The following is a 22,234-nucleotide window of genomic DNA, read 5'->3' as shown; positions in this document are numbered from 1 at the left end:
GTGGCCGCTGAGCCTGCGCATCCGGAGGCTGTGCTCCGCAACGGGAGAGACCACGACAGTGAGAGGCCCGCGTACCGCAAAAAAAAAAAAAAAAAAAATCAAGAATACAGGCTTTACAAAAATCGGGACGGTCCTCCATTACCAAATACCACTTTTGCGACATGCGTTGCTCTTGCCGTAGTTCTGGCACCTTATCGTTTTATTAAGGACCTTGTTGTGTTTTTTACCAACTTATTACTTGAAATGATAATACAGCCTGTCTGTTTGCTGTTTCAAGACTGTGATATATTTTCCTAGTGGTCTGGTTTTAAAAACACATAAGACTTAATTTTTCTTCAAAAAAAAAAGAATACAGTCTTTAGAATTAGACCCGTGTTCAAATCCTAGCTTCAGCAGCTTCTAGCTGTGTGATCTTGGATCAGTTACTTCTCTCCTTGAGGCTTTCCTTGTCTATAAGATGGGAATGACAATATATACTTGATGGAGTTAATTTATTTAAAATGTTAATGCATGTGAAGACTTTAGCACAGTGCCTGGATCACAGGAAATGCTCAAAAAATAGTGACTGTTATTCTTCCGGCCCTCTTCCTCTTACATGGAGAAAGAGCTTATCAGAGGCCACAGATGCTCACCGCAGGATGTGACTCCAGGAATGAAAGGCATTTCCTGTGTATGGGAGAGGATGGCACCGAATTCCCTCCCCTTTCCACCCAGACCTGCTACTAGATTACCTTTCTAGTTCTCTTAGCACCTAGGAGGGACCCTGTAACTAGCCTTCACCAATGGAATATACACAGGAGTAATGGGTCACTTCAAGGCGGACGCAGTTAAAAGCAGGTGTGACCTCTCCACTTTGGTTCACTTTCCTCGTCTTCCAGCTGGATCATGCCACATAGCAGGGAAGCCACGTTACGGAGGTGGGTCCCTATACGGCTACATGAAGCAAAGCCCTCCTCCAACCCATTTAGGACTAAGATACAAACAGGAAACGACTGGTTCACGTGAAGCCACTGAGATCCCACATAGCTGCTACCTCCTGCCTACCCTAACCACACTATTTTTATTTAATGACCTTCTTGTAACATCCAAGATGCTATCTACTCTGCTTATTCTTCAGGTCTACCGGTATAAGCAGCCAGCAGATGTGCTCTCATGGTGAGAGATTATGTTCCCTGGAGAGAAAAAGCACTGGGAATCGATTCCAGTGGTCTGAGGGATTCCTAAGAAAGAACATGAGATGTGAAAGGAAGTCCCCGTCTCTCCAGCGGCACTGCCTTCCAGGTTCCCCCACTGGGCAAACAACCCCATGACTATGGAGAGTGCTAAGCTTCCACTTAGGTTAGGTTCTGGCAGAATGTCTTCATCTCCAGCTGTTTCTTTTTTTAAATTTTTTAATTTATTTTTGGCTGTGTTGGGTCTTGGTTGCTGCACGCGGGCATTCTCTAGTTGCGGTGAGCAGGGGCTACTTTTCGTTGCAGTGTGCGGGCTTCTCATTGCAGTGGCTTCTCTTGTTGCAGAGCATGGGCTCTAGGCGCACAGGCTTCAATAGTTGTTGCATGAGCGCTCAGTAGTTGTGGCACACGGGCTTAGCTGCTCCACGGCACGTGGGATCTTCCCGGACCAGGGCTCGAACCCGTGTCCCCTGCCTTCGCAGGTGGATTCTTAACCACTGCGCCACCAGGAAAGCCCCTCTAGCTGTTTCTTGAGAAAACTCAGAACAGCCCAAGGATAGGACTGTCCATGGCTAGATGACTTGTAATCACAAAATCTAGGTTCCAATGGTAAGTGTACTTTCTGTGTTCTCTTTGCCTCTCTTTTCCCAGAGATGTCTCTCGCACCTAGAAACAGTTTAACCCAATCCTGGCTAAAGCTCTGGTCTGGCTTTGCCCAAATGGTGACCAACACCACTATGGACTTTAATACAGGACCAGTCACTGGAAACACAGGGTCCACTGGAGTTAAATATATTGGAGATCCCATGGCGCCTGGGCCCAAGTCCCTTCCTTTCCCGTGACTAGCTGTGCAGGGGTGAGGAGAGGATCCTAGGAATAAGTGGCGCTCCTCCTTAGCTACAGGTGACCACGCCAACTCCCGCCGGTCACCTCCCAATTGTTCATTCCCATCCTTAAAGAGAACCAGCAAGAGAAGTATCTGCTCACTCCTATAAAATGGTAGACTCCCAGGTGTGTATCTGGGTGTTTCTTTGGTGTGCCAGATGTGCTAGGCTCTTTTCTAATTTATCATCTCCAATGCTCACAGTAACCTTGGAAGAAAGTTATTTCCCCCAGTTTAGAGATGATAAAATTGAGGCTTGGGGTAGTGAAATATAGTACCATGCTGGGGTTACTTGGCTGTGCTATTCAAAGTATCACACGTCACACACAGTGTACAAAGTACAGTCCGAGCAGAGCAGAAAGTACCTTCCAAACTCCCGGCACCATTTTTGATGTGTCAAAGGATGTGAAGAAAAAGGATACCTGCTCCACCCACCTTATAGAATTAAAGCACTAGAGCATGGCTCAAGGGCACAAATATACACAAAGTATTTGAAAAAATGTAAAACACTATATAAATGCAAATTATTAATTAATAGGCTAATTAATTGACAAGGAGTTTGTATAGCATGGAGGTTAAGCGCGTGGGCTCTGGAATCAGATAGGACTGGGTTTGATGAAGTTTTGACCTCCCTGAATCTCAGTTTCCTCTTCCTCGAAATAGAGATAAGAATATTTATTTCCCGTCTCATAGGGCACTGTGAAGCTTTAATGAGTCAGTATATACGAAATGTTTAGTATAATGTCTGACTCACACTGCTACTATTTTTACAGATAACTCTATTAGTCTCAGTTTTTTCTTCTGTGAAATGGAAAAAAATAATTCGACCCATTGCATGGTGCTTTCATGATTTGAAACTCTTTTAAGAATACAGGGTAAAAAAAAAAAAAAAAAAAAAAAAAAAGAATACAGGGTATGCCAGGGTTTCCCTGGTGGTGCAGCGGTTGAGAGCCGATGCAGGGGACACGGGTTCGTGCCCCGGTTCAGGAGGATCCCACATGCCGCAGAGCGGCTGGGCCCGTGAGCCATGGCCGCTGAGCCTGCGCTCCGCAACGGGAGAGGCCACAACAGTGAGAGGCCCGTGTACCGCAAAAAAAAAAAAAAAAAAAAGAATGCAGTATGCCAATTCTGATGATAAATCACCCCCAAACTGAACAGAGGCTGGACACAGCTGGGAAAAGATGTGGCGGGAGAAGATTGGCATCCCTGAGGCCAGCCCTCCCTGCTGCCTCCTCGCCTTGCTGCACAGCAACTCAGGCGCTCCAGGCAAGACGAAGCTGGCCTCCATCGCCCTGGCTCTGAGTTCCGGAGCCCCAGCAGCAGATCTGGCTCCTGCAGCCTCCCAGCATCGTGCTGGGAGAACACAAAGCCAGAAATGGCTCCCTTGGTGCAGGACGCCCCTTCTCCTCCTCGCCCTGCTTCAGCTCCCTGACTTGCCTGAGGAGATGGTGAAATGTGTCTGCTTGGCCTGGCATACTGTGGATCAGCAGTGGGCAGGCTGGTCCTTGAGCCCTGTCTCCATCCAGATTGTCTTGTCTTCTGAATCTCTCCCAGTAGCCAACTCCTCTAGAACTCGCTGATTCAACAAATACTTACTGTGTACCTAGTTTGTGCAAAGCACTGAACTAGATACTTTCCCATCACAAGCACAGCCAAAATCTCTTCGCTCTCTAAACCACCTCTCCCGGGGTATATAACACAATGCCTGTTCACAGCTCTAAGTAAATATGGATTGGGTATCAGTTGTGTCCTGTGTCCTGGGTCCTGTGCTAGTGGCTGGGTATATGGAGATAAACAAGACAAAGCCCTCTGGCCAGATATATACATTCAGGCACTAACTAACAGATTCCGGGATTGCTCTTCTATTGACATTTCTATTCATCAACCTAATGGTTTATGTATTTAACAGTAGTTATCAGAGCTGGTTAGCCACTGTCTAGCTTCTTTAGCCTTGGGCAGGTGACCTTCCCTTTGTGAGGTTCTGTTTTCTTATCTGTTTAATGGGGGGAGGGGGTGTTTTGTGATGAGCATTAATTGAAACAATGAATGTAAAAAGCAAAGCACCAACAGCAAGGATACTACTTGATCTGATCCTTCCCAAAGCTGTAGCACTCCCTTTCTGGGAAAGATAAATATATAGCACGCATACTGCGACCTTCCTTTCTTGCACCAAGGACAGACATCACTAATGAATCAAAGCATTCTTCGTTACTCATCTCAGATGTAGCCCCAGAAGCCTTCTCAGCACAGCGATTCGGGCACATACTACTAATTGATTGAAGCTGTTGACATTCTCTATGGAACTTTTGTTGCTGTTGTTGTGGTACGCGGGCCTCTCACTGCTGTGGCCTCTCCCGTTGCGGAGCACAGGCTCCAGACGCGCAGGCTCAGCGGCCATGGCTCACGGGCCCAGCCGCTCCACGGCATGTGGGATCTTCCCAGACCGGGGCACGAACCCGCGTCCCCTGCATCGGCAGGCGGACTCTCAACCACAGAGCCACCAGGGAAGCCCCTATGGAACTTTTTTTTTTGCCATCCTGCCCTTACTTCACTCAGTTGCATAGGTCTGTAGTTTAGCTGACACTCCAACGAGTATCTCTTTCCTCCCTGAACTTTACTCTTGGGTCTTGAGTGTAACCTCCTTAGAGACTGAACTACACGGGCATAGGCCCAGACGCATGCAGGTGGTGCCCATTATATGTATATATTGACTGATATGCCTCTGACCAGCAAATGTGGCTCCCATTCTGCTGACTTGCTGAATGGTCTTGGGCAAGTCAGTTCTCATCTCTGGACAATTTTGACATTATTTTCTCATAGGTAGTGTGTTAGTAGAACATAGTGGTTAAAATCTTGACTGCTGGGGTCTTACAAGCTTGGGTTTGAATCCTGGATCCACTTCCTAGCTGTGTTACCTTGGAGAAGTCACATAACGTTTCTGAACTTAAGCTTCCTCATCTCTTAACTGGAGATGTCTTAATAGTACCCACCTCAAAAGCGTAAAGGAAATATTGCATGGAAATGGGATACTGTTTTGAGATCCTGATCTACTTGTTTTTTTTCTCCCTGTATTTTCCCCTTTTCTTTTTTACCATTTAAGCAGATCATGGGTTCTACCCTCCTTGCCTCAGGGGAGGCATGTGTCAGGGCTGAAAACAGGAAGAATATGAGAGTGTTTTTAGCTTTTGCTTTTTGGAAAACTCAAAGCCTTTAGGGGAAGAGGATTTATGGACTTAAGCAGAGAGTCCTGAAGAAACACAAAGGAAGAAAGATTTCTCCAGAGCAGAAACAGATTGCCTCTGCTGGGGAGTGGAGAGGAGAGAAGATGGGAGGGGAAGGGAGAGGAGGAGAGGGGAGGAGGGAGAGGTCTGTAAGACCAGAAAAGTCCCATGTGGGCAAAAATGATGGGTGTCTCCATGGTAATATGTGTGAATTGATGGTCAAGCTGGGCAACCTTGGGCAAGTAAAATAACCTCTCTGGACCCGTGTTCCTACAATGTAAGGCTGTCTTGAATCACCCTACAAGTTTAGCGCAAGGAAATGGGACGTCCTTGTGCTTAACAAGTATCTATTCTCCCACGCTCTTCCTCAACACCAATGATTCCACTTGCGATCCTCTGCATTGCCGTGTTTGGGTTTAGCTCTGGGCAAGAAAACACATGGTTAACTACCAATATCTCTTGTGTCCTTGTCTTGAAGGGTTGTCCCTCTTCATGGATGGTTCGATAATCCTCTTGTTGGGCATGAAAGGCAATTCCCACTGGCGGACTCTCCTTCTCAGTAACTGCCCCGTGTGAAAAAGGACCACCACTACCCCCAGGCAACCCCTCACCCAGCCCCATGAGGTCAGCCTCCCTGCTGGGCAGTCCCTTCCCTCTCTGCTGGAGCCCAGTCTTTGCGGAAGCTTCCACTGAATTGATCATCTAGAAACTTGAAAGCAGGAGAAAGCTAGGCCTCACCAGTGACATTCCCCATATTGTGCCTGTGGGGAAGCAAGAGTTGGGTAAGAGAGAAGACTGGCAGCAAGTACATCTCGGTTATAACCCTAACTCTGACCCTTACAAGGTGGTAACCTTGGCCAAGTTGCTTAAAGCCTCTAAGTCTCACTTCCACCATCAACAAAATGGGGACAACGCTATCTACTGCATAGGACTGGGGGGTGAATTCAGTGAAGTGACATCTACAAATGGCCCAGCGTAGAGCTTAGTTTATAAGCAGGCAATATCTAAAATTGCATGGCATTACGACTAACTCGCTGATCTCTGGCCAGTCGCTTTACCTGTTCAGACTTTAACTCTCTTTTCGACAAAATTAACTCCTGCCATGCCTGCTAATTGCTAGTTATTAATAGACATGCCTCTCCTACTAGAATGTAAGCAACTTGAGATATCTTTATTCATGACTATGCTTTGCAGTGCTGGGTGAAGGTATGAATGGATAATCAGAAGGGATTTCAGATGTGAAATCCCCTTGCACAAGTTTTAACAAAGGATCATAGCAATTGTGATTCTTTGTTTCTGACAAGAATGAATAAGTACAATCATTTAAATCTCAATAGCAAAAGGCCTCAGAGAAAAACCAACAAACATAAAGTGCCTAAATTCCTTGGGACTACAATGTTTTAGGTGTCTTACGAAGAACTAAGATTGGGAGAACAAGTTCAACCAGGCTTTATGCCTGTAAGGTCTTAGAAAATAAATGATCTGACCTGCCATTTCTTATCATCTGTTAAATGAAATCAATAAACCTTACTTTACCATAAATATAGGGAAATGGTAAAGAAAGGCACAAAGTAGATGCTCAATAAATGTTGGTTGGTTGGTTGATTGATTGGTTGGTTGAATGAATGGATGGATGGATGGGAGAAGAAAATATCTGGAAAAAGGACGAAGGAACAAATAGCTGGAGAATAGATGAAGGGATGGATGAAATAATGAATAAATAAACAAATGGTTCCTTGATCAATGGATGGGTGTAGGGTAGATGGATGGATGGATGGAGGGAGGGATGGATGAGTGACTACGTAGTGGATGGATAAATAAATGAATAGAGGAAGAGATGATGAGTTAATGGATGGATGGGTGGATGTGTCGGTCAAGTTCGTAGCAAGTGTGAAGTACCGTGCCTATGAAGAATGACCATGACTGCATAATAGATGCACCTAAATGGGTCAGCTTGGGGTAGGTGTTGCAATTAGAAGCCCCAAATTTCTCACTCAAGAAACACTTGTTCTCCTTGTTTCTCTCCCTCCCTTCCCTAGGGAAACTTGCTTCCAGGAAAGCTGCTCATTAATGTAGCATCAAACTCCTTCAGTGAGTTTGTTCACCTGAAAATAAAACTGGGCAGTACTAGTGGACATATGTCTTGAACTATGTTCTCTCTCATGCATCACTGTGGCACTGGGATGGAGCAATGTAAACAGCTTGTCAAGAACTTCCTCGTTTCCCTATGGTGCTCCTAATTTTTCTGATCTTTCCTTCCCACACCAGGAGATTGGCAGAGCAGGCATTCCCAACAAGAGCTAGTAAGAGTTACCAGCACAGGATTCAAATCGCATCTCTGACATCACCTAGTTGTGTGAGCTTAGACAAGTTACTTACCTTTCTGATCCTTAATTTTCCCATCTACAAAATGGAAATTGTCATAATATCTAACTACCCTAAAAAATGGTTCAGTGTATTAAGTGATATACTGCAGATAAAGCATTTTGCTCAGTGATTGGCATGTAGTAAGTATTCAGAAACTATGATTAGGAACTATTATTAAAACTTTGACAGGTGAAGAAGTTGAAACACTGACATTCATGAGGTCACTGAGACAGAGAAGTAAACCCTGGGAGTCAGGAGACCTGTTTTCTGATTCACTATTTGACTTTGGGCAGGTAAGTACCTTTTCCTCTCTGAGCCTTTCTTTCTCTACCTGTATAATAGGGAATGGAACCCATGAGCTCTGAGATTTAGGGGTATAATCGCAGTGTCTTTTCGCCCTCCCCCTCTACCAAACTGATCCTCTTTTGAACATGAACCTTAATGTCCAAGGGCAATCACTCCTAACAGGTAAAACCAGGAATCAGCAACTATGCAAGTTAGAGACTTTTGTCACCCTGATGCAGACGAGGCTCAGGGTAGCAAAGTGACTTGCTCAAAATCACGCAGCTAATAGATGGTGGGATAGGATTCAAGCCCAAGCTTATCAACCACAGAGCCAGAACTCATCCAACTATGCAACCCCTTTCCCTTGGCATGTGTCATAGCCGTGTTTGCTTGGCGAATGGGAGGTGATGCCTTCCTGAGGGCTGGATGAGCAGGGTGGATGGAGGAGTATGCTGAGCACCCAGAATTTCCATGGAGAGGGAAGGCAATGGGGTCTTTTGGACCAGAGTGGGGACAGCAAACATCAGCTGGCTGTGATGGCACCTAGCCCAAGCGACAAGATGGGAAACATCAAAAACATCTAGGAGCACTTAGACCACAGTCCCCAGTTCCTGCATTCAAACTATCACTGGGGATAGATTGAGAGTTGATTTGCTAAAGGGCCATAAATGCTATAGGTCCAGGGTGGAACAGCCAGTGTTTTGGGGTGCGGACGAGTACAGGCAGTGGATGGCAATCATATTAGCTCTTTTCCTCTCCCCTGGAACCCACTGATGCTCTACAGGGAACCCACTGTCTCTGGCATTAATTGCTTGTGAGGCCTTAGGCAAGTTACTTAACTACTCTGGGCTGGATTCCTTCCATAAAAGGAAGTTAGGGAGGGTGGGATGAAGAGACTCTTAAGGCCACCCCTAACTCTCTCAGTGGCAAGATGTCCTTTCTTGGGGGAGCGGGCGGTCACGCATAACCTCCCCCGTGGAAGGAAGGTTTCCAGACGCATGCTCCTCCCACTGTAGTTTGGGGCCTGTTTCCCCTCAATCAGGCCCCTGCAACGATGGGGTAAATTTCTTCCTCAGGCTCCTGAGCTCTGAGTCCCCCTTGCTGTTTTGGGGTCCTACTGCAATGTCTCCCTCCTCCCTTGGCCATTAAAAGGGATGTCACTCAAAGGGATGTCTCCACTTAGGAAAGGGAGCATACACAGGGGGCAGCTGTGTGGGGCATGAGGCTGGTACACTTAGTGTAGAGAAAGAAGGGGGCTTCAATGGGGGTAACACTGGCAATGCAGGCTGGTCAATGACCAGAGGTGGTCACACCTTTCCTCCCCTTGCCTGGTGGATCCATGCTCAGTGCACCACCTCCTGGGGTCACACATTTTGTCTGCAGTGGGATGGGGACACTAAACTTGGAGTCAAGAGACCCGGGGTTTATTCTGGGTCTTTATAAGACCTTGAGCCTCAGTTTCTTCTTCTGCAAAATGGACATAAAACTGGCACTTAACTGTTGTGAGAATCAAATGAGGTCAACAGTAATAGCTAAACCACCACCACCACCACAATAATGTATCACGATTTCATGGTGTGACTTTTGGCAAGTCATTTCACATCTCTGAGCCTCATGTGTCCTATTTGTAAAATGGGAATACACGAATTTTTCTGCTTTCTTCTCCAAGGAACTCTGAGCAGTGCGGCGTCTTAGAACTGGGTGTCAGGTGGCCCGTATGTCAGCTATACCTCGGGCGCTAACACTCTGACGCTCCACAAAGTGCCCTGTGGACTCTCTGTGCCCCTGTCTCCCCATCTATAAAATAAAGAGGCTGTGTTCGAGTCCCTCCAATGTCCCCTCTGGCCCTCCCGTTCTGACTGCTGACTAAATGCCCCAGGGAGCTGACACTGGCTAATAAGGAGCTGATCACTGGGAAGTGCTATTGTGGTGATGGTTTCCGGCTAGAAAAAACCGTCCACACGGTAAAGAGTTGCCCCGAGCCTACCTACCCTCTATGGGAGTGGGCTGGGCCCCAGAATCACCTGCCGCTTGGCCTTGGAAGGGCGGCTGGACAGGGCGGCTGGCCAGAGAAAAGCCTCCTTAGTGGCTGAAAGCTCTGAAATATGATCCCAAGAACAGCCAGGCTGAGTACAGATGGACATCTCATCAGGATCCCCAGACCAGGCTTTGGGCGGCATATGTCACAAGAGGTCTTCATGGGGCAGGATGCCATATCTCACAGAGAGGGGTCGGGGGCAAGAGCGAGCAGTGTCTGATCTCCTGATCACAGCAGGAAAGCTCACACACAAACCTTGATGTTGGGCAAACACCACTTCACCGAACCCAGAGCTCACCCAGGCTGAATCAGGCTACGTAAGGGCCTTGGACAAGTCCTTCCCCTTTTGTGGGTCTCAGTCTTCCTATCTGCAAAATGAGGAGCCGAACTACGTGAGCAGGTCCTGGAAACCTTCTGACCTCTTAACTCTCTCAGTAAGAAGTTTTGAGAATGAACCCTCAGATAAGTGTATTTATAAATTATATCTGTACAGTTGTTCCGACACATTATAAATATTATAAAACATATCTTTCTGTCCTCCACGTGTAAAATGAGGAGACTGGATAATCTCCTAAAGGTCCCTTTAGCTCTAAAATTCTGAAGATGTATGTCTGTAGGTCTCTGAGTTTCCTCATCTGTACCATGCACTTATATACCCTCAATCATTCATTCAACAAACGTCTAAAGAAAATGGGCCAACCACGGGCCACTGTTCTAGGTGCTGAGATACAGCAAGGAATGAGACAGACATGGTCTCCACCCTCAGTAGTTCAAAGAGTTCTCCTGTGAATCAAAGGAAACACTGCTGTTTTTGAATATTGGACATTCCATGTGGTTCAGACTATTAGGTATAAGAATGATTCGATGAGGTGAAATTGCTACAATTCATGCATTCAACCAACATTTGTTTGGCCCCCTACTATGTCTCAAGTGAAAAAGGTAAACCAACAAGCAGACTGACACAGTCCGCATCCTCATGGTGCTTTCGGTGTATTAGAAGAGGTACACTTTAACCAATGATCCCGTAAGTCAGCGTAAAATTACTAATGTGTCGAGAACCAAGAGAGGTACTATAGTGATGAGAGTCTGTAATGCCAGGTGTGACCTAGTCTAGAGCATTGTGGGAGGATTCCCTAAGGAGATGACATTTGAGTTGAGATCTGAAAGCGGAGTAGGTATAAATTAGGCACCAAGGGAGAGGGACAGCTTTCTTGGCATCATGTGTAAAGGCCTGGTGGCAGGAAGGGCATGGAAAATTTGAGTGACTAAAAGGAGGAATGGGATGCAGCCGGAGCGAGAAGCAGCATTTTAGAAATGATCTTGGGGAAGGTGGCCAGGGGCTGTACCATGGCAGGGAGTCACCAAGGCTTAAAGTTCTGCAAGCCAATGGACAGTGATGCAGCGCTTTAGACGAGGGTAAGGAGAGTGTATATGGTCTGGATTACTTTTCAAAGAGGTTCTTCTAGCTCGACATGGAGATGGGTAAGAAGGGTAAGGACAGAGGAAGACAGTGTTACGGACAGTGGTGTGAGATGGGATTATAACAATGGCAATTGCCTAAGCTGACTGGACGTAAAATAAGATGATTAAAATAACACAAAAACACCCATGACCTTAAAATCCAAACCACAGTGACAGGATGTACAGCAGGTAGAGAAGAATGTACTTGCCATTGAGCAGACCTGATCTCAGATCCTGGTTTCGTACTTACATACTACGTGACCTTGGACAAGCCACACTTCAACTCTCTGGTCTCAGCTTTTCCTTTTCTGCAAAGTGTACTAGACTATAAACTTCTCAGTTAAAAGCTCTGGGTTTTTATTCCAATTCTGACTCACCAGCCACGTTCCCATGAGCAGGTCACTTCTACTCTCTGAGCCTCAGTTTCCTCATCTGTAAAATTGGGTCTTCAAAATACCTCTCTCCTAAAGTTACTGTGAGGATGGAATCAGACAACAGATGAAACGTGTTTGGCACAGGGCTGGGCACGTAATAACGTAAGGAGCTCGGCACACACATTCCCACCATGAGGAAGTGCGCGCACACACTATGAATGCACACGCGTCAGGCCCAGATGGCACCTCTCTTCCCGTAGGAGTGGTAACTGCCTTGTAAAATCCCAGCTCACTTGCCTAAGCTTCACTTTCAATGAAGCCAGAGAACAGTGATCCGCTGGTGTTTCTGCTCAGCGAACCCGGCAGCGGGATGTAAGCCCAGGGAATTCAGCAACGAAGGGATTCTCCTGATGAGAAACATTGCGTCCAGAGGATCTTAGTATTTGTTTGCAACAGACAAATGCAGATGTGAATTACTTAATGACTGTTTTAGGGTTCGGCATTGTTCCTGGATTTGGTTTGGCTTTGTCTCTATGACATCTTAATTCTGTGTTTTATTTCTCAGAGCTCTACATACAGGCTGTGGTATATGGGAGCTCCCTCAGCAAAATCTCCAGTGGAGATGGGGGAGGGAAGGAGGGAGAGAGAGAGAGAGAGAGAAAGAGAGAGAGAGAGAGGGAGAGAGAGGGAGGGAGGGAGGGAGGGAGGGAGGGAGGGAGGGAGAGAGAGAGGGAGAGAAAGAGCCTGCGAGCGCAGACTGTAGCTTCAAGGGTGTGTGGCAAAGGGGGCCGTGAGGTGAGAGGGATAGTATAGATTTGCACCCATGGATATGAGAGATACACCAAGCCCTCACCATCATGGGAATAAGATTTGCCACTTCTGTTTGGAAGTCTAAACAGTGTCTTTTTCAATTTCCTAATCTGATTGATCACAATCAGAGTGACGTGTAAATTTCATGTTTGTCCATAACACATGGAGGGGCCCAGCTAAGCTTCCGACTCTGCCATTCAAAGTCATCCCTGGTTGCACTAGAGTCGGGAGAGAGGAGCCAAGAGAAGCAGATCAGACCAGGGACCCTGACTGAGAGGGCAGGAGCGCCCCTGCGACCCCCTCCATCCCCCCAGCCTAGGAGCTGAGGACCTGGGAAGTCCTTAGATGTCTTACAAGGCCCTGCTTGATCTGTTTCCTGCCTATGTCTAGGGAGTCAGCTCCTGTCAGTCTCCCCCTCACCCATTCTGCTCCAGCCACACTGACCTCCTTGCTATTTCTCAAATACATCAAACATGCTTCCACCTCAGGGCCTTTGCACATGCTGTTCCCTCAAACACTTTCCCCCCAGTAATCCTCATGGCTGGCTCCCTCCCTTCTCCAGGTCCCTGGCCACTCCATCCAATAAAGCCATCCCCGCCCCCACCCTCTAGCCTTTTGCTCAGCTTCATTCTTTTTAAAAGCACTTACTACCGCCTGACCTTATATTATTTGTTTGTTTCTTCATTTACTATTTTTCTCCCCCATGAGAGCGGGGGGGGCTTCATGCTGTTCACTGCTATACCAAGCAGGAGCTCAAGAAAATTGCTGAATGAATGAAGTACAGCTTTGGTTTTTAGCCACAGGCAGCTTCTTCTTCTTTGTACATTCATTCCCCGGTGGTTTATTTTCTCTTTGACATGTATGGGCTCCCTCTGCTCCCCCCAGCGTCGGTGGCTGCTTGAGGAATGAAGACTGGATTTTGTTTTAGCCAGCGCTGGGCCATGAAGGACAAGAAACCTAACAGCCCATGCCCGAGTCTGTATCCTTAAGCCACTGACAGGGGAGTCAGGAGATCTCTATTATAAGGGCAGTTCCTTTCCATAGCCTCCCTTCATTAGCACTGACTGGGACTCCCCACAGATAATGCCCCCTCCAGAGTTTAACCTGCTTTTTCCTCTGGGAAAAGGAAGCTCTTTCTTGAGACTCTACGGGGAGTAAAGGCTGTATCCATTCTGGTCATTCCTTGCATTGTAGGTAAAACTGATGAAGAAAAAGAATCATCCCCATTTTACAGATGAGATAACTAAGGATTACTGTATGATAATAAGCAAGGGACTCCAGGCCTCACTGAGGGTCTCTTCTTCCTCTGGTTTTCCACATCCCCCTTTCTTTATTCCTACCTACATTTATAGTACTTAAGATGATCTGCCTCAGTCATACACACTCCTGTCTATGTCTCCCTTTGCTGCTAAATTCCGAGGCCCTCAAATGGAAAGACTGCATTTCATTCATCTTTTCCTCCCTGATGGGCCTGACACGTAGGAATAATAAAAACGATCATTTATTATTAATGGTAAGTGCTAACACTGATGGAGCCCTCACTGTGTGCCAAACAGTGCTTCCCATACATTAGTTCATTCAGTCCTCCCAACAGCTCTTGGAGGTGGCTGCTATTATTAGTCCCATTTTATGGATGAGGAAACTGATATTGAGAAGGTCAAGTTGCTTGCCAAAAGCCACGGAGCCAGTGAGCGTCTGTAAACAGTAAAAGGAAACATTTCCTGTGATTAGTTTGCCTTCAGGTCCTGTCGGATTTTTAAAACAGCTCTGTACAAATCCCCAGGGGCTCTTTTAGGCGACTGTAGTGAGAATAATCTCACTACAACTCCGTGAGATGAATATTTCACCGATGGGGAAAGTGAAGCGTAGAGAGGTGAAGTGACTAACAGATTCCAGAGCTGGGAAGTAGCCCAGCAGAATGTCAGCCTGGGTCCACCTGACTTCAGAGCCCAAGCTCTTCACCATTCTACCTCTTCCACCCCAGAAATATTCTCTCTCACCTCAGAGAAAGTCTTACTAACAAGCAATTACAGAACTCCGGTTTCGTTAAGCCCCTGCGAACTCTTCCACCTTGCAGGAAGGTAAGTCCAGCCACTCTGAAAGAAACGATATTTTAAAAAATGTACTGTGCCCCTGTGGGATGACTGAGGTGCCATGGAGCAGAAGGCACCTGACCCAGGCTTCCATCCTCATTTATAGGAGGTAGGCTTTTTTTAGGGACGTGGCCCCATTTTGGTGGCCTGGAGTCGGGGTGGAGTTAACGGAGACTGACACGGGCCTGGAAAGCACTTCCAAGTGACATTAAGTTCGACCTCCTGCCCCCGGACAAGCCGGCATGTTCACTCACCCAGCCACACAGACATCTATATCTAGAGAGCTTCATCCTGACACTGGTGAGAGTCAAATCTATTTGCAGTGTGTGTGTGTCTCCCAGCCTCCCGGGTTGCACTGACCAGCGTCCTCAGATTGTCAGGACCGGGGTGGGGCTGGGAGAGGGCTAATCTGATACTGGATCTGGACCATGTGTACTCATTCAATTAATGCATCCAACTTTCATTGAACATCTACCGCAGCTCGGGTCTCTAAGACAGCACAGCTGCCAGGTGAACATGGCAGTGTCAGAAACGATCCCCTCATTGACCCTGTACACCATTCAACCAATTTCACCTTTCAGAAGGAGAAAGGTTTGACCCAAACAGTAACACTCCCTTTCCCGAGAAAATGTTCATTCATCGCCAGGGCAAGCATTTTCCCTGACCCTCGTCTCCTGGCTCTTAACCACAGGACATCGCCTCCCAACAGCCCCTCACTCTGCTCCTAGAGACAGAGTCAGCACAAATGTGCTAACTGATCTCTTGGCACGAAGGGGAGACTTGAACTAAGTGGTTCAAAGGCATTTTCCCTGCCTTACAATTTGGCCGTCTTTCCCTTTATGCAGTAAAATCTCCAATAGTTTGGAATTTATGATCCTTTAGACAGGGACTGGGCTGAAGTCTGCTTCTGGACTATTCTGCACGGAAAGGATTTTCGAAGAAAATTAATAGCTTGCCCAACGAATGGTAAAGGGAATGCATAGTCTACTTAAGGGGGCCACCTCGCCCTTTACAAACACTCCTGTATCTACAAACAACCGAGATACTAATTACAAGTGATAGTTACGTGTTCATTAAGTCCTCAACTACTCTTTGTTGATCTGAATATTACAGTTTGAGTTGGCCTCCGACACTAGGTTTCCCACTTTGAGCCTAAACTTCTCAGGTGAAAACTTTTCTGGATTAAGCAATTAAAAAAGAGAATGACTTAATGCCAGGAAGACGACTGCACTTCTTTGGCAGGAACAAAAGAGGGGGTCTCCTACACTCCAAGTATCTTATTGATTCATGCTGGCTCTCTTCCAGCTGGTACAGGGTGAGGTTTGCCTGGGATACTTCCCATTAGAGCTTCCATCCTGGAAGAACCACCCACAGGCAACCCTTTTCACTCTTGATATGAACAACAAATGATATTGTCACTCTAGAGTTGATGGGCTAGGGGTTCAAACTATGGTTTTCAAGGGATTTGAGCCTTGGCTAGACTGGCAGTGCTTGGTCATCCCTACACAAAACAGAGTAATCTTCCATAGGGATGTCGTACCAATCCATTCTGAATCCAGACAATTCTTCACCAGCGCTCCACCCCCTAACTGAAAGCATCAGATCACAAAGCAGCTAACCTCCCTTCAGGGAAGGAAATATAGGACCTTAGGGAGGAAAATATGGGACTGCTCTCATCCCACCCACCCCACCTCCTGTCGCCTGTCAGGAGCTGAAATCTCACAATTTTTATGGTCAGCATTATCAGGGTGAGAAATGGGTAGGCAGGAAAAACACAATACTGGAAGGAACTGTAGATTTCCTTTGGCCATTATAGCTCTGAGCTGTTTGTTTTAGAGGCAGTGCGTATTAAACAATCACTCTGTCCCTCGCACTGTGGGAAGTGCTTTACCTGACTCAGTCCTCCTAACTCACTGCCTGAGACAGCTACGATTATTGTTTCTATTTTCAAGCTGACAAAACAGGCTCAGCAAGGTAGAGCCACTTGCCTAAGGCACTCAGATAAACCGCAGAACCAAGTACCGGTGTTAGGGCCGAAGCTCAGCTCTGAGCCCTTAAGCACCGTTCGGACATTTGAGTCAGACATCTGCTCGCAACTTGATACATTATAAAGATATTGCCTCATCAAGTATGCCTCACAGAGGCAGAGAGGGAGGGACCAGGGGATGCTTTGCTTGGAGTAAGGTTGTATGATGTATGCATATTGCTATGAAATCAACGAATTGAATGTAAGCTTCTATCCTGGTACTAAATTATCTTCAGAAACAGACTTAAAATATCCTGGGGAAGTTCACTCAGTGGGTAGTAGCCCTCATCCATAAACAAGTATTAAGTGTGCAACCAACAGGACTGGCTGGTGGTTCCTCCTCCCCCTCCCCCAGCTCCCTGTAGACAGCTACTTGGGCAGATCCGCTGACTGTGAGCTGGGCCTCATTCATGGAACTAGACAACATTTCTGATGAGACCAAGTCCCCAGACTGCCTGTAGAGGAAGCTGCTGATGCTAAGCTCATGCCTCTGTCCCTTTCCTTCCTCAGAACTCTGCTTTAGAAACATGGTACTTTCACCCTTAAGTAAGCATAGAACCTTAAAAAGGAGGTAGAAATTGACCATCGCTGGATGTGGCTGGCGTGGGTGCAAATGTGGATGTTTCAGGCTTTACAGCCAGTCTGTTAAAAGACAACTCCAACCCAGCCCCTCCTGAAGACTTAAACGCAAAGTGGAATCTATCCTACAGAGAGGCCACGCCTGTTACAGAAGTATTAAAGAGGATCCTTTCAGCACGACATAAATTAGGGACTAAATGCTCAGACTTTCACCTCGGGAGTGGTTTTCAGGGGGAAGGAGACTCAGGAGTGAAATGACGCCTGGGTGGGGAGGGCTGGCTATTATGAGTCTCATATGGATTAGATCGGGATTTGCACAAAGCTGCAGAAGCATGCGGGGTGGGGGACCTCGTGAGCAATCCATATGACTGAGAGTATGACCAGGAAAAAAGGCATGACAGTAACAGACTGACAGGCAAAAGGTGAAGTTACCAAGCAAGGTGGCCATCAGGTATGCTTATCTGAATTAAAATACCACCGGGAATCTGCTCTCCTCTCCCTGCACCCCTGAAATACATGGAATACTCGGGACCAACTGCCACACTTCTAGTTTCCAATGAAATTTCCTCTAGTCCCTTCTACAAGGGCATATCCTTTGGCCAACGCAGCACCTGATTTGTCAACAAGAGGTGCACTCCGAAGGTGGAATGGATGGCAGAAACCCAGGGAGATAAAACCACCGATGTCAAAGCTCTCTACAAAGAACCTCCTTCCAAGCAGAGCAACACCAGCTTTTGGTGGCATTTGGTGTTACTGTTCCCCTTCTCCAGCCTGTGTCAGAGGATGTCCCCTCACCCCAGCCACAAATACTGGCTGCTGCTGCCGCCACTTGCCGTCTGCTACATCCTGCTGGCCCATCATGTTTCTAGTTCAGCCATTCCCAACGTGGGGTACCCGTTTTTCTTAAAGACCTGTACGAGCCAGGTCTCTATCAGACTATGAAAAGTTCTCCAGTCTGAGTTTGATCCTTAAAATATAAGTCCCCCATCGGTCCTCCGCCCCACACCCACTGGGGAGTTCAGATGCAGCTGTGCCATAACAGGCATTCTGTCCGAAGCACTTTCCCAGACATGTTTTCAATCTACTCCCTAATGCAGCCTGCCAGGATTAATAAATCCTCCAAGTGGTCTCCCCTGGTCCACTTCTTTCTTTTTCTCCCACCCAACCACTCATCCAACACCAGCAAAAGAAGAGTTTTCATTCAGCCTTGATTTTCCCTGACGGAGGGCACAGGCTTCTTCCTTTCGTTCTCGAACTCCTCTAAATTGAATGATCTATGAAAACAACTGGGTCTTCTCTGTATTGGAATGCTTCTGTTCCCCCCAACCTCCTCTCAGTTTCACCCCACATCTTCTTCTCCCTCTTTCTGCCTTTCTTTCATTTCTTCCCTCGTCCCCCCTCCATCACACTATTTCTATACCACCACCCGAGGATCGGTTCTTATGGCTGAGTTCAAAGCAATCAGATTCTTTTTGAAAAACCAAATAAAACTCTTCTGAGACCATCTTCACGATCTTGGAAGGCTCCTCCCTGACTCTTGAGCTCAGACTCCTGGTTCTGCGTGCTGGAGACCAGATAATTCAGCAGCAGCCGCCGCCAGGAAGGTGTGGAGGAGGGTGCTGTTTAGGGTGTATTTGAGGGAACAGCATATGGGCTTTTGTCAAAACAGTCAGAGCTCACTAGTTTCTGAGCTGAGCACGGAAATGTGCCGCTGTCTCTGAACAAGGCTTGAGCTAGTTCAATCCTCATCTCTTCTGGTACAACACCGCTAACTGCCGCAAATCCACCATTCCTTCACCCCCTGCCCTCGGAGCCCTGGGATATCAAGAAAAGTTTCTCAGTCATCTCCCACCTCCACCGCCCACCCAAAGACAGCAAAACCTTTCAAACAGCAGCTGCCAGGTCAGCCGGTTGAGCGTCGCTCCCCTTAAAGACTCTCCGTCCCTTCCCACCAGCTGCCACCTCACACAAGCAATTCGTTCTCCCATGTTCCAGTGGGAGATACAGAGTAGTGACGGGAAAAGACAGGGGCTCTGGCCCAGCTGCCTGCCTCCACCCCGCAGGGCTCTGGGGCACAGGCCAGAAAGGGGGACCATCAGGGTCTCCCCTCTTAAGCAGGAGGTCATTACCTTGGCAGCGGCTTGCGGGCCGTGATACTGGCGACAATGATGCTCTCGGGACGCGGGGTGGCCACGGCTTTAAAGGTTCCTCGCCAGAACTTCTCAAAAAGCTGTTTCTCTCCTTGTTGAACGCTCGCCATGGCCAACCAAAAGGGCCCGGGGCTCCCGGGCGCTGTCCGAAGTGCTGAAACGAGGCTTCCGAACGGGGGCACACCCGGCCCCGCTCTCTGTCCGTGTGAGGCCGAGAAGGGTGGGGTGGGAGAGACGGGTTCAGGGCGGGGGATGGGCGCCTCAGCCCGGGCCGGCAGGGGAGGAAGAAGGCTTGTGCGCCGGTTCTCTCCGCCTTCTGGGTCGGCTCTGGGCTGCGCTCTGAGCTTGCAGAGCCTCCGCGCCCCAGGAAGGGAACGTTGGGCTGGCTTTCTCGGCAGCGCCGGAGAGAAGAGGCGACGGGGTCGTCCGTGTGTGCGTGCGCGTGTGAGCCCCGGAGCGCCCGGGTTTTGTCTCTCTCACAATGTGACGTTGGAAAAGGAGGCTGGTCGCGCGAGCCGCACTTTCCTCCCCGCTCTCCGCCTCTCCTCCGCCCCACCAACTCCCTCCGCCTTCTCAGCCTCCAGCCGCCATCTGCATAACAAAAGCCCGCAGGTCGAGGGAGGAGAAAGGGCTGGGCGCGCGCCCGTCACCGGGGCCCCGCGGCTACGGAGTTGCAGCGCTGACCCCGGAGAAAAGCACTCGCGGCACCCCGAACTGAACCGAGCGTGAGATCCTGCTACCCAGCCCCCTCGCCTCCCCCTCCGCCGCGGGCCTTCCCCCTACCCTCTCCTGCCGTGCTCTCTGGGCCCGCCGCCTCCCTTCCCAACCCCTTCGCGAGTCTTGAAGATCTTCTATCAAGGGAGAAAAAAAACTTAATCTATCCGCCCCCGCCAACCTGCCCCACCCCTCCGCCACCGCCCCACTTCTGGGAGGGGCTGTCTACAGCAGCAAGGGGACGGGGGACGTCTTCGGAATTCCTCTTTGCGCCTGGGTGCTGCGAGATCCCCACCACCCAGAAAGTGCCGTTTGATGGACCATCCGTCAACAATTCGGCCTCTCGCCATCTGCCGAGCCGGCCCCGCCCGCAGAGGGGTGCAGCGTTGCATCTGTGCACGCGGCTCTAAGGGCTATCTCTTTTGTGCCTCACTGCCAGCCAGCCCAACGTCCTGCTGCCAAACCCATCCAAAGGAAAGGGTGCCCACACCCCACCCCACCCCATCCACTCCTGCGGAACTCTGCTGCAGCCGCTTTTCCTTAAGACAGCTTGTCTCGGGAGAGGAGTCCGTTTTGGAAAGGAAAGCTTTGGGGGGTGGGTTTTGAGGGGGACATTGGAAGATTATAGGGGGATACTCTTCTGTCTCCCCATCTGCTACCCCTTCCCAGCCCAGCCCTAATCCCAGAAAGTGGAAGTTCAGAATCACAATAAAACCTAGACGCAGAGGGTCTGGGCAGAATTTCTCTCCTTCACGCCCGGGGTTTTCATTAAGGAAAAGAGACACGGGACCCCTCAGCCCATCTCTCCCTTGGAGTCCTTTAATCTCAGCAGAGTTGCTACTCCCACTCCCCAGACTTCGCATTCCTGGAAGGAGGCTTCGCCAAGTCTTAAAGGCCTCCCAGCACCTGGCACTGGGTCTTGGCCACAGTGGGAATAAACTTCTTGCTGATGGTGATAGCGATGGGGACCAAAGGGACCAGGGCACAAATGTGAACTTCCGAAACTCGCTGAAAGGCAACAGGAGGGGAAGAGGAGAGAAGGGGGGGGGAGGAAGGCAGAGGGGACCCCTGAGTCACCGAGCATCCTTCCAGAAGTGTATCTACATTTGGATTTTTGGGTATTTGGATATTTGCGTGTCTGCTTGTGTGAGCGCCTGAGAGCACTGCTCGCTCAGCAGTGACCCCTTCTGGTCAACAGCTAGAGATGCATTTGCTGGCTTCTTGATGTGGGTTGCCCTGCCAGCAGGTGGAGGTAAGGGCTGGGGAGCTTGCAGGTGAAGGAAAGTGGAGGCTAGGCCCAGATGTGTTCCCTTCTCTCCCTCCTGCCCCAAATTCCCCACTCTCCCATCACTCTCAGGCACTATTTCCCACCCTGAAGTTGCTGTCATTTGAAATGCCATTGAGAACTGGCTCTTTAAGTAGCCCGGGATATTTGACACCATCCTTAGTCATGACATTGTGGTCTGAATTGAGTCACAGGCTGGGGAGCGGTAGATGGGATCCTACCCCCACCAGATCAATCAACATTTCCCAGCATGTTCCTGTTCTAAGTTCTTAGAATGTTGATAAAGTTTCCATTTGCACAATATTGTCTCTTTTGAACCTGAATAGCAGCCAGGTAAGGTGGGAGGGGAAGCTGTTGATATTGCATTTTAAAGGTGAGGAAGCTGAGGTGTAGGATGGTCAAGTGACTTGCCCAAGGTGATTCTACAAGAGCAAAGGAAGTCTGTACAAAATACAGTTTCTGGTTTTTTGTGGTGGATAGGGGATCTTGGGATACCAGGCACCCCAGGGTGGCACACTGTGAAAACTGTCAGATACCAAAGGAGGCACATACTGAGAAGCACACAGTGTTTAGACTTCTAAGTTGGGAGTCTTGGGTGATAAGTTCAGGGCCTCGAAGCCAGACTGCCTGCCTGTGTTCAAATCTCAGCTCGGCTATTTCCTAATTGTGTGGTCTTGGAAGAGTGACTTCACTTGTCTATGCCTCAGTCTCCTCATCAGTCACATGAAATTCTATAAAAATCAAATACCATGTGTGTAAATGGACTTTAGGTCTGG

The 22,234-nt window shown here is 48.4% G+C and overlaps 1 protein-coding gene across 1 annotated transcript in view; it reads right to left on the bottom strand.

The window, feature by feature from the left end:
- The window catches only part of SRRM4 (serine/arginine repetitive matrix 4), a 161,460-nt gene extending 141,891 nt beyond the window's left edge, over window positions 1–19,569 (bottom strand). The window contains exon 1 of the mRNA XM_032603401.1: window positions 19,439–19,569. Within this exon, the coding sequence (XP_032459292.1) occupies window positions 19,439–19,569 (131 nt within the window). The remainder of the gene's footprint in view (window positions 1–19,438) is intronic.
- Window positions 19,570–22,234: the final 2,665 nt, after the last annotated feature.

Source organism: Phocoena sinus, chromosome 14, assembly GCF_008692025.1.
Source record: "Phocoena sinus isolate mPhoSin1 chromosome 14, mPhoSin1.pri, whole genome shotgun sequence".
Lineage (NCBI taxonomy): Eukaryota > Metazoa > Chordata > Mammalia > Artiodactyla > Phocoenidae > Phocoena > Phocoena sinus.
The sequence above is the reverse complement of the archived record's forward strand: the minus strand, read 5'-3'. Positions and strand labels throughout refer to the sequence as shown.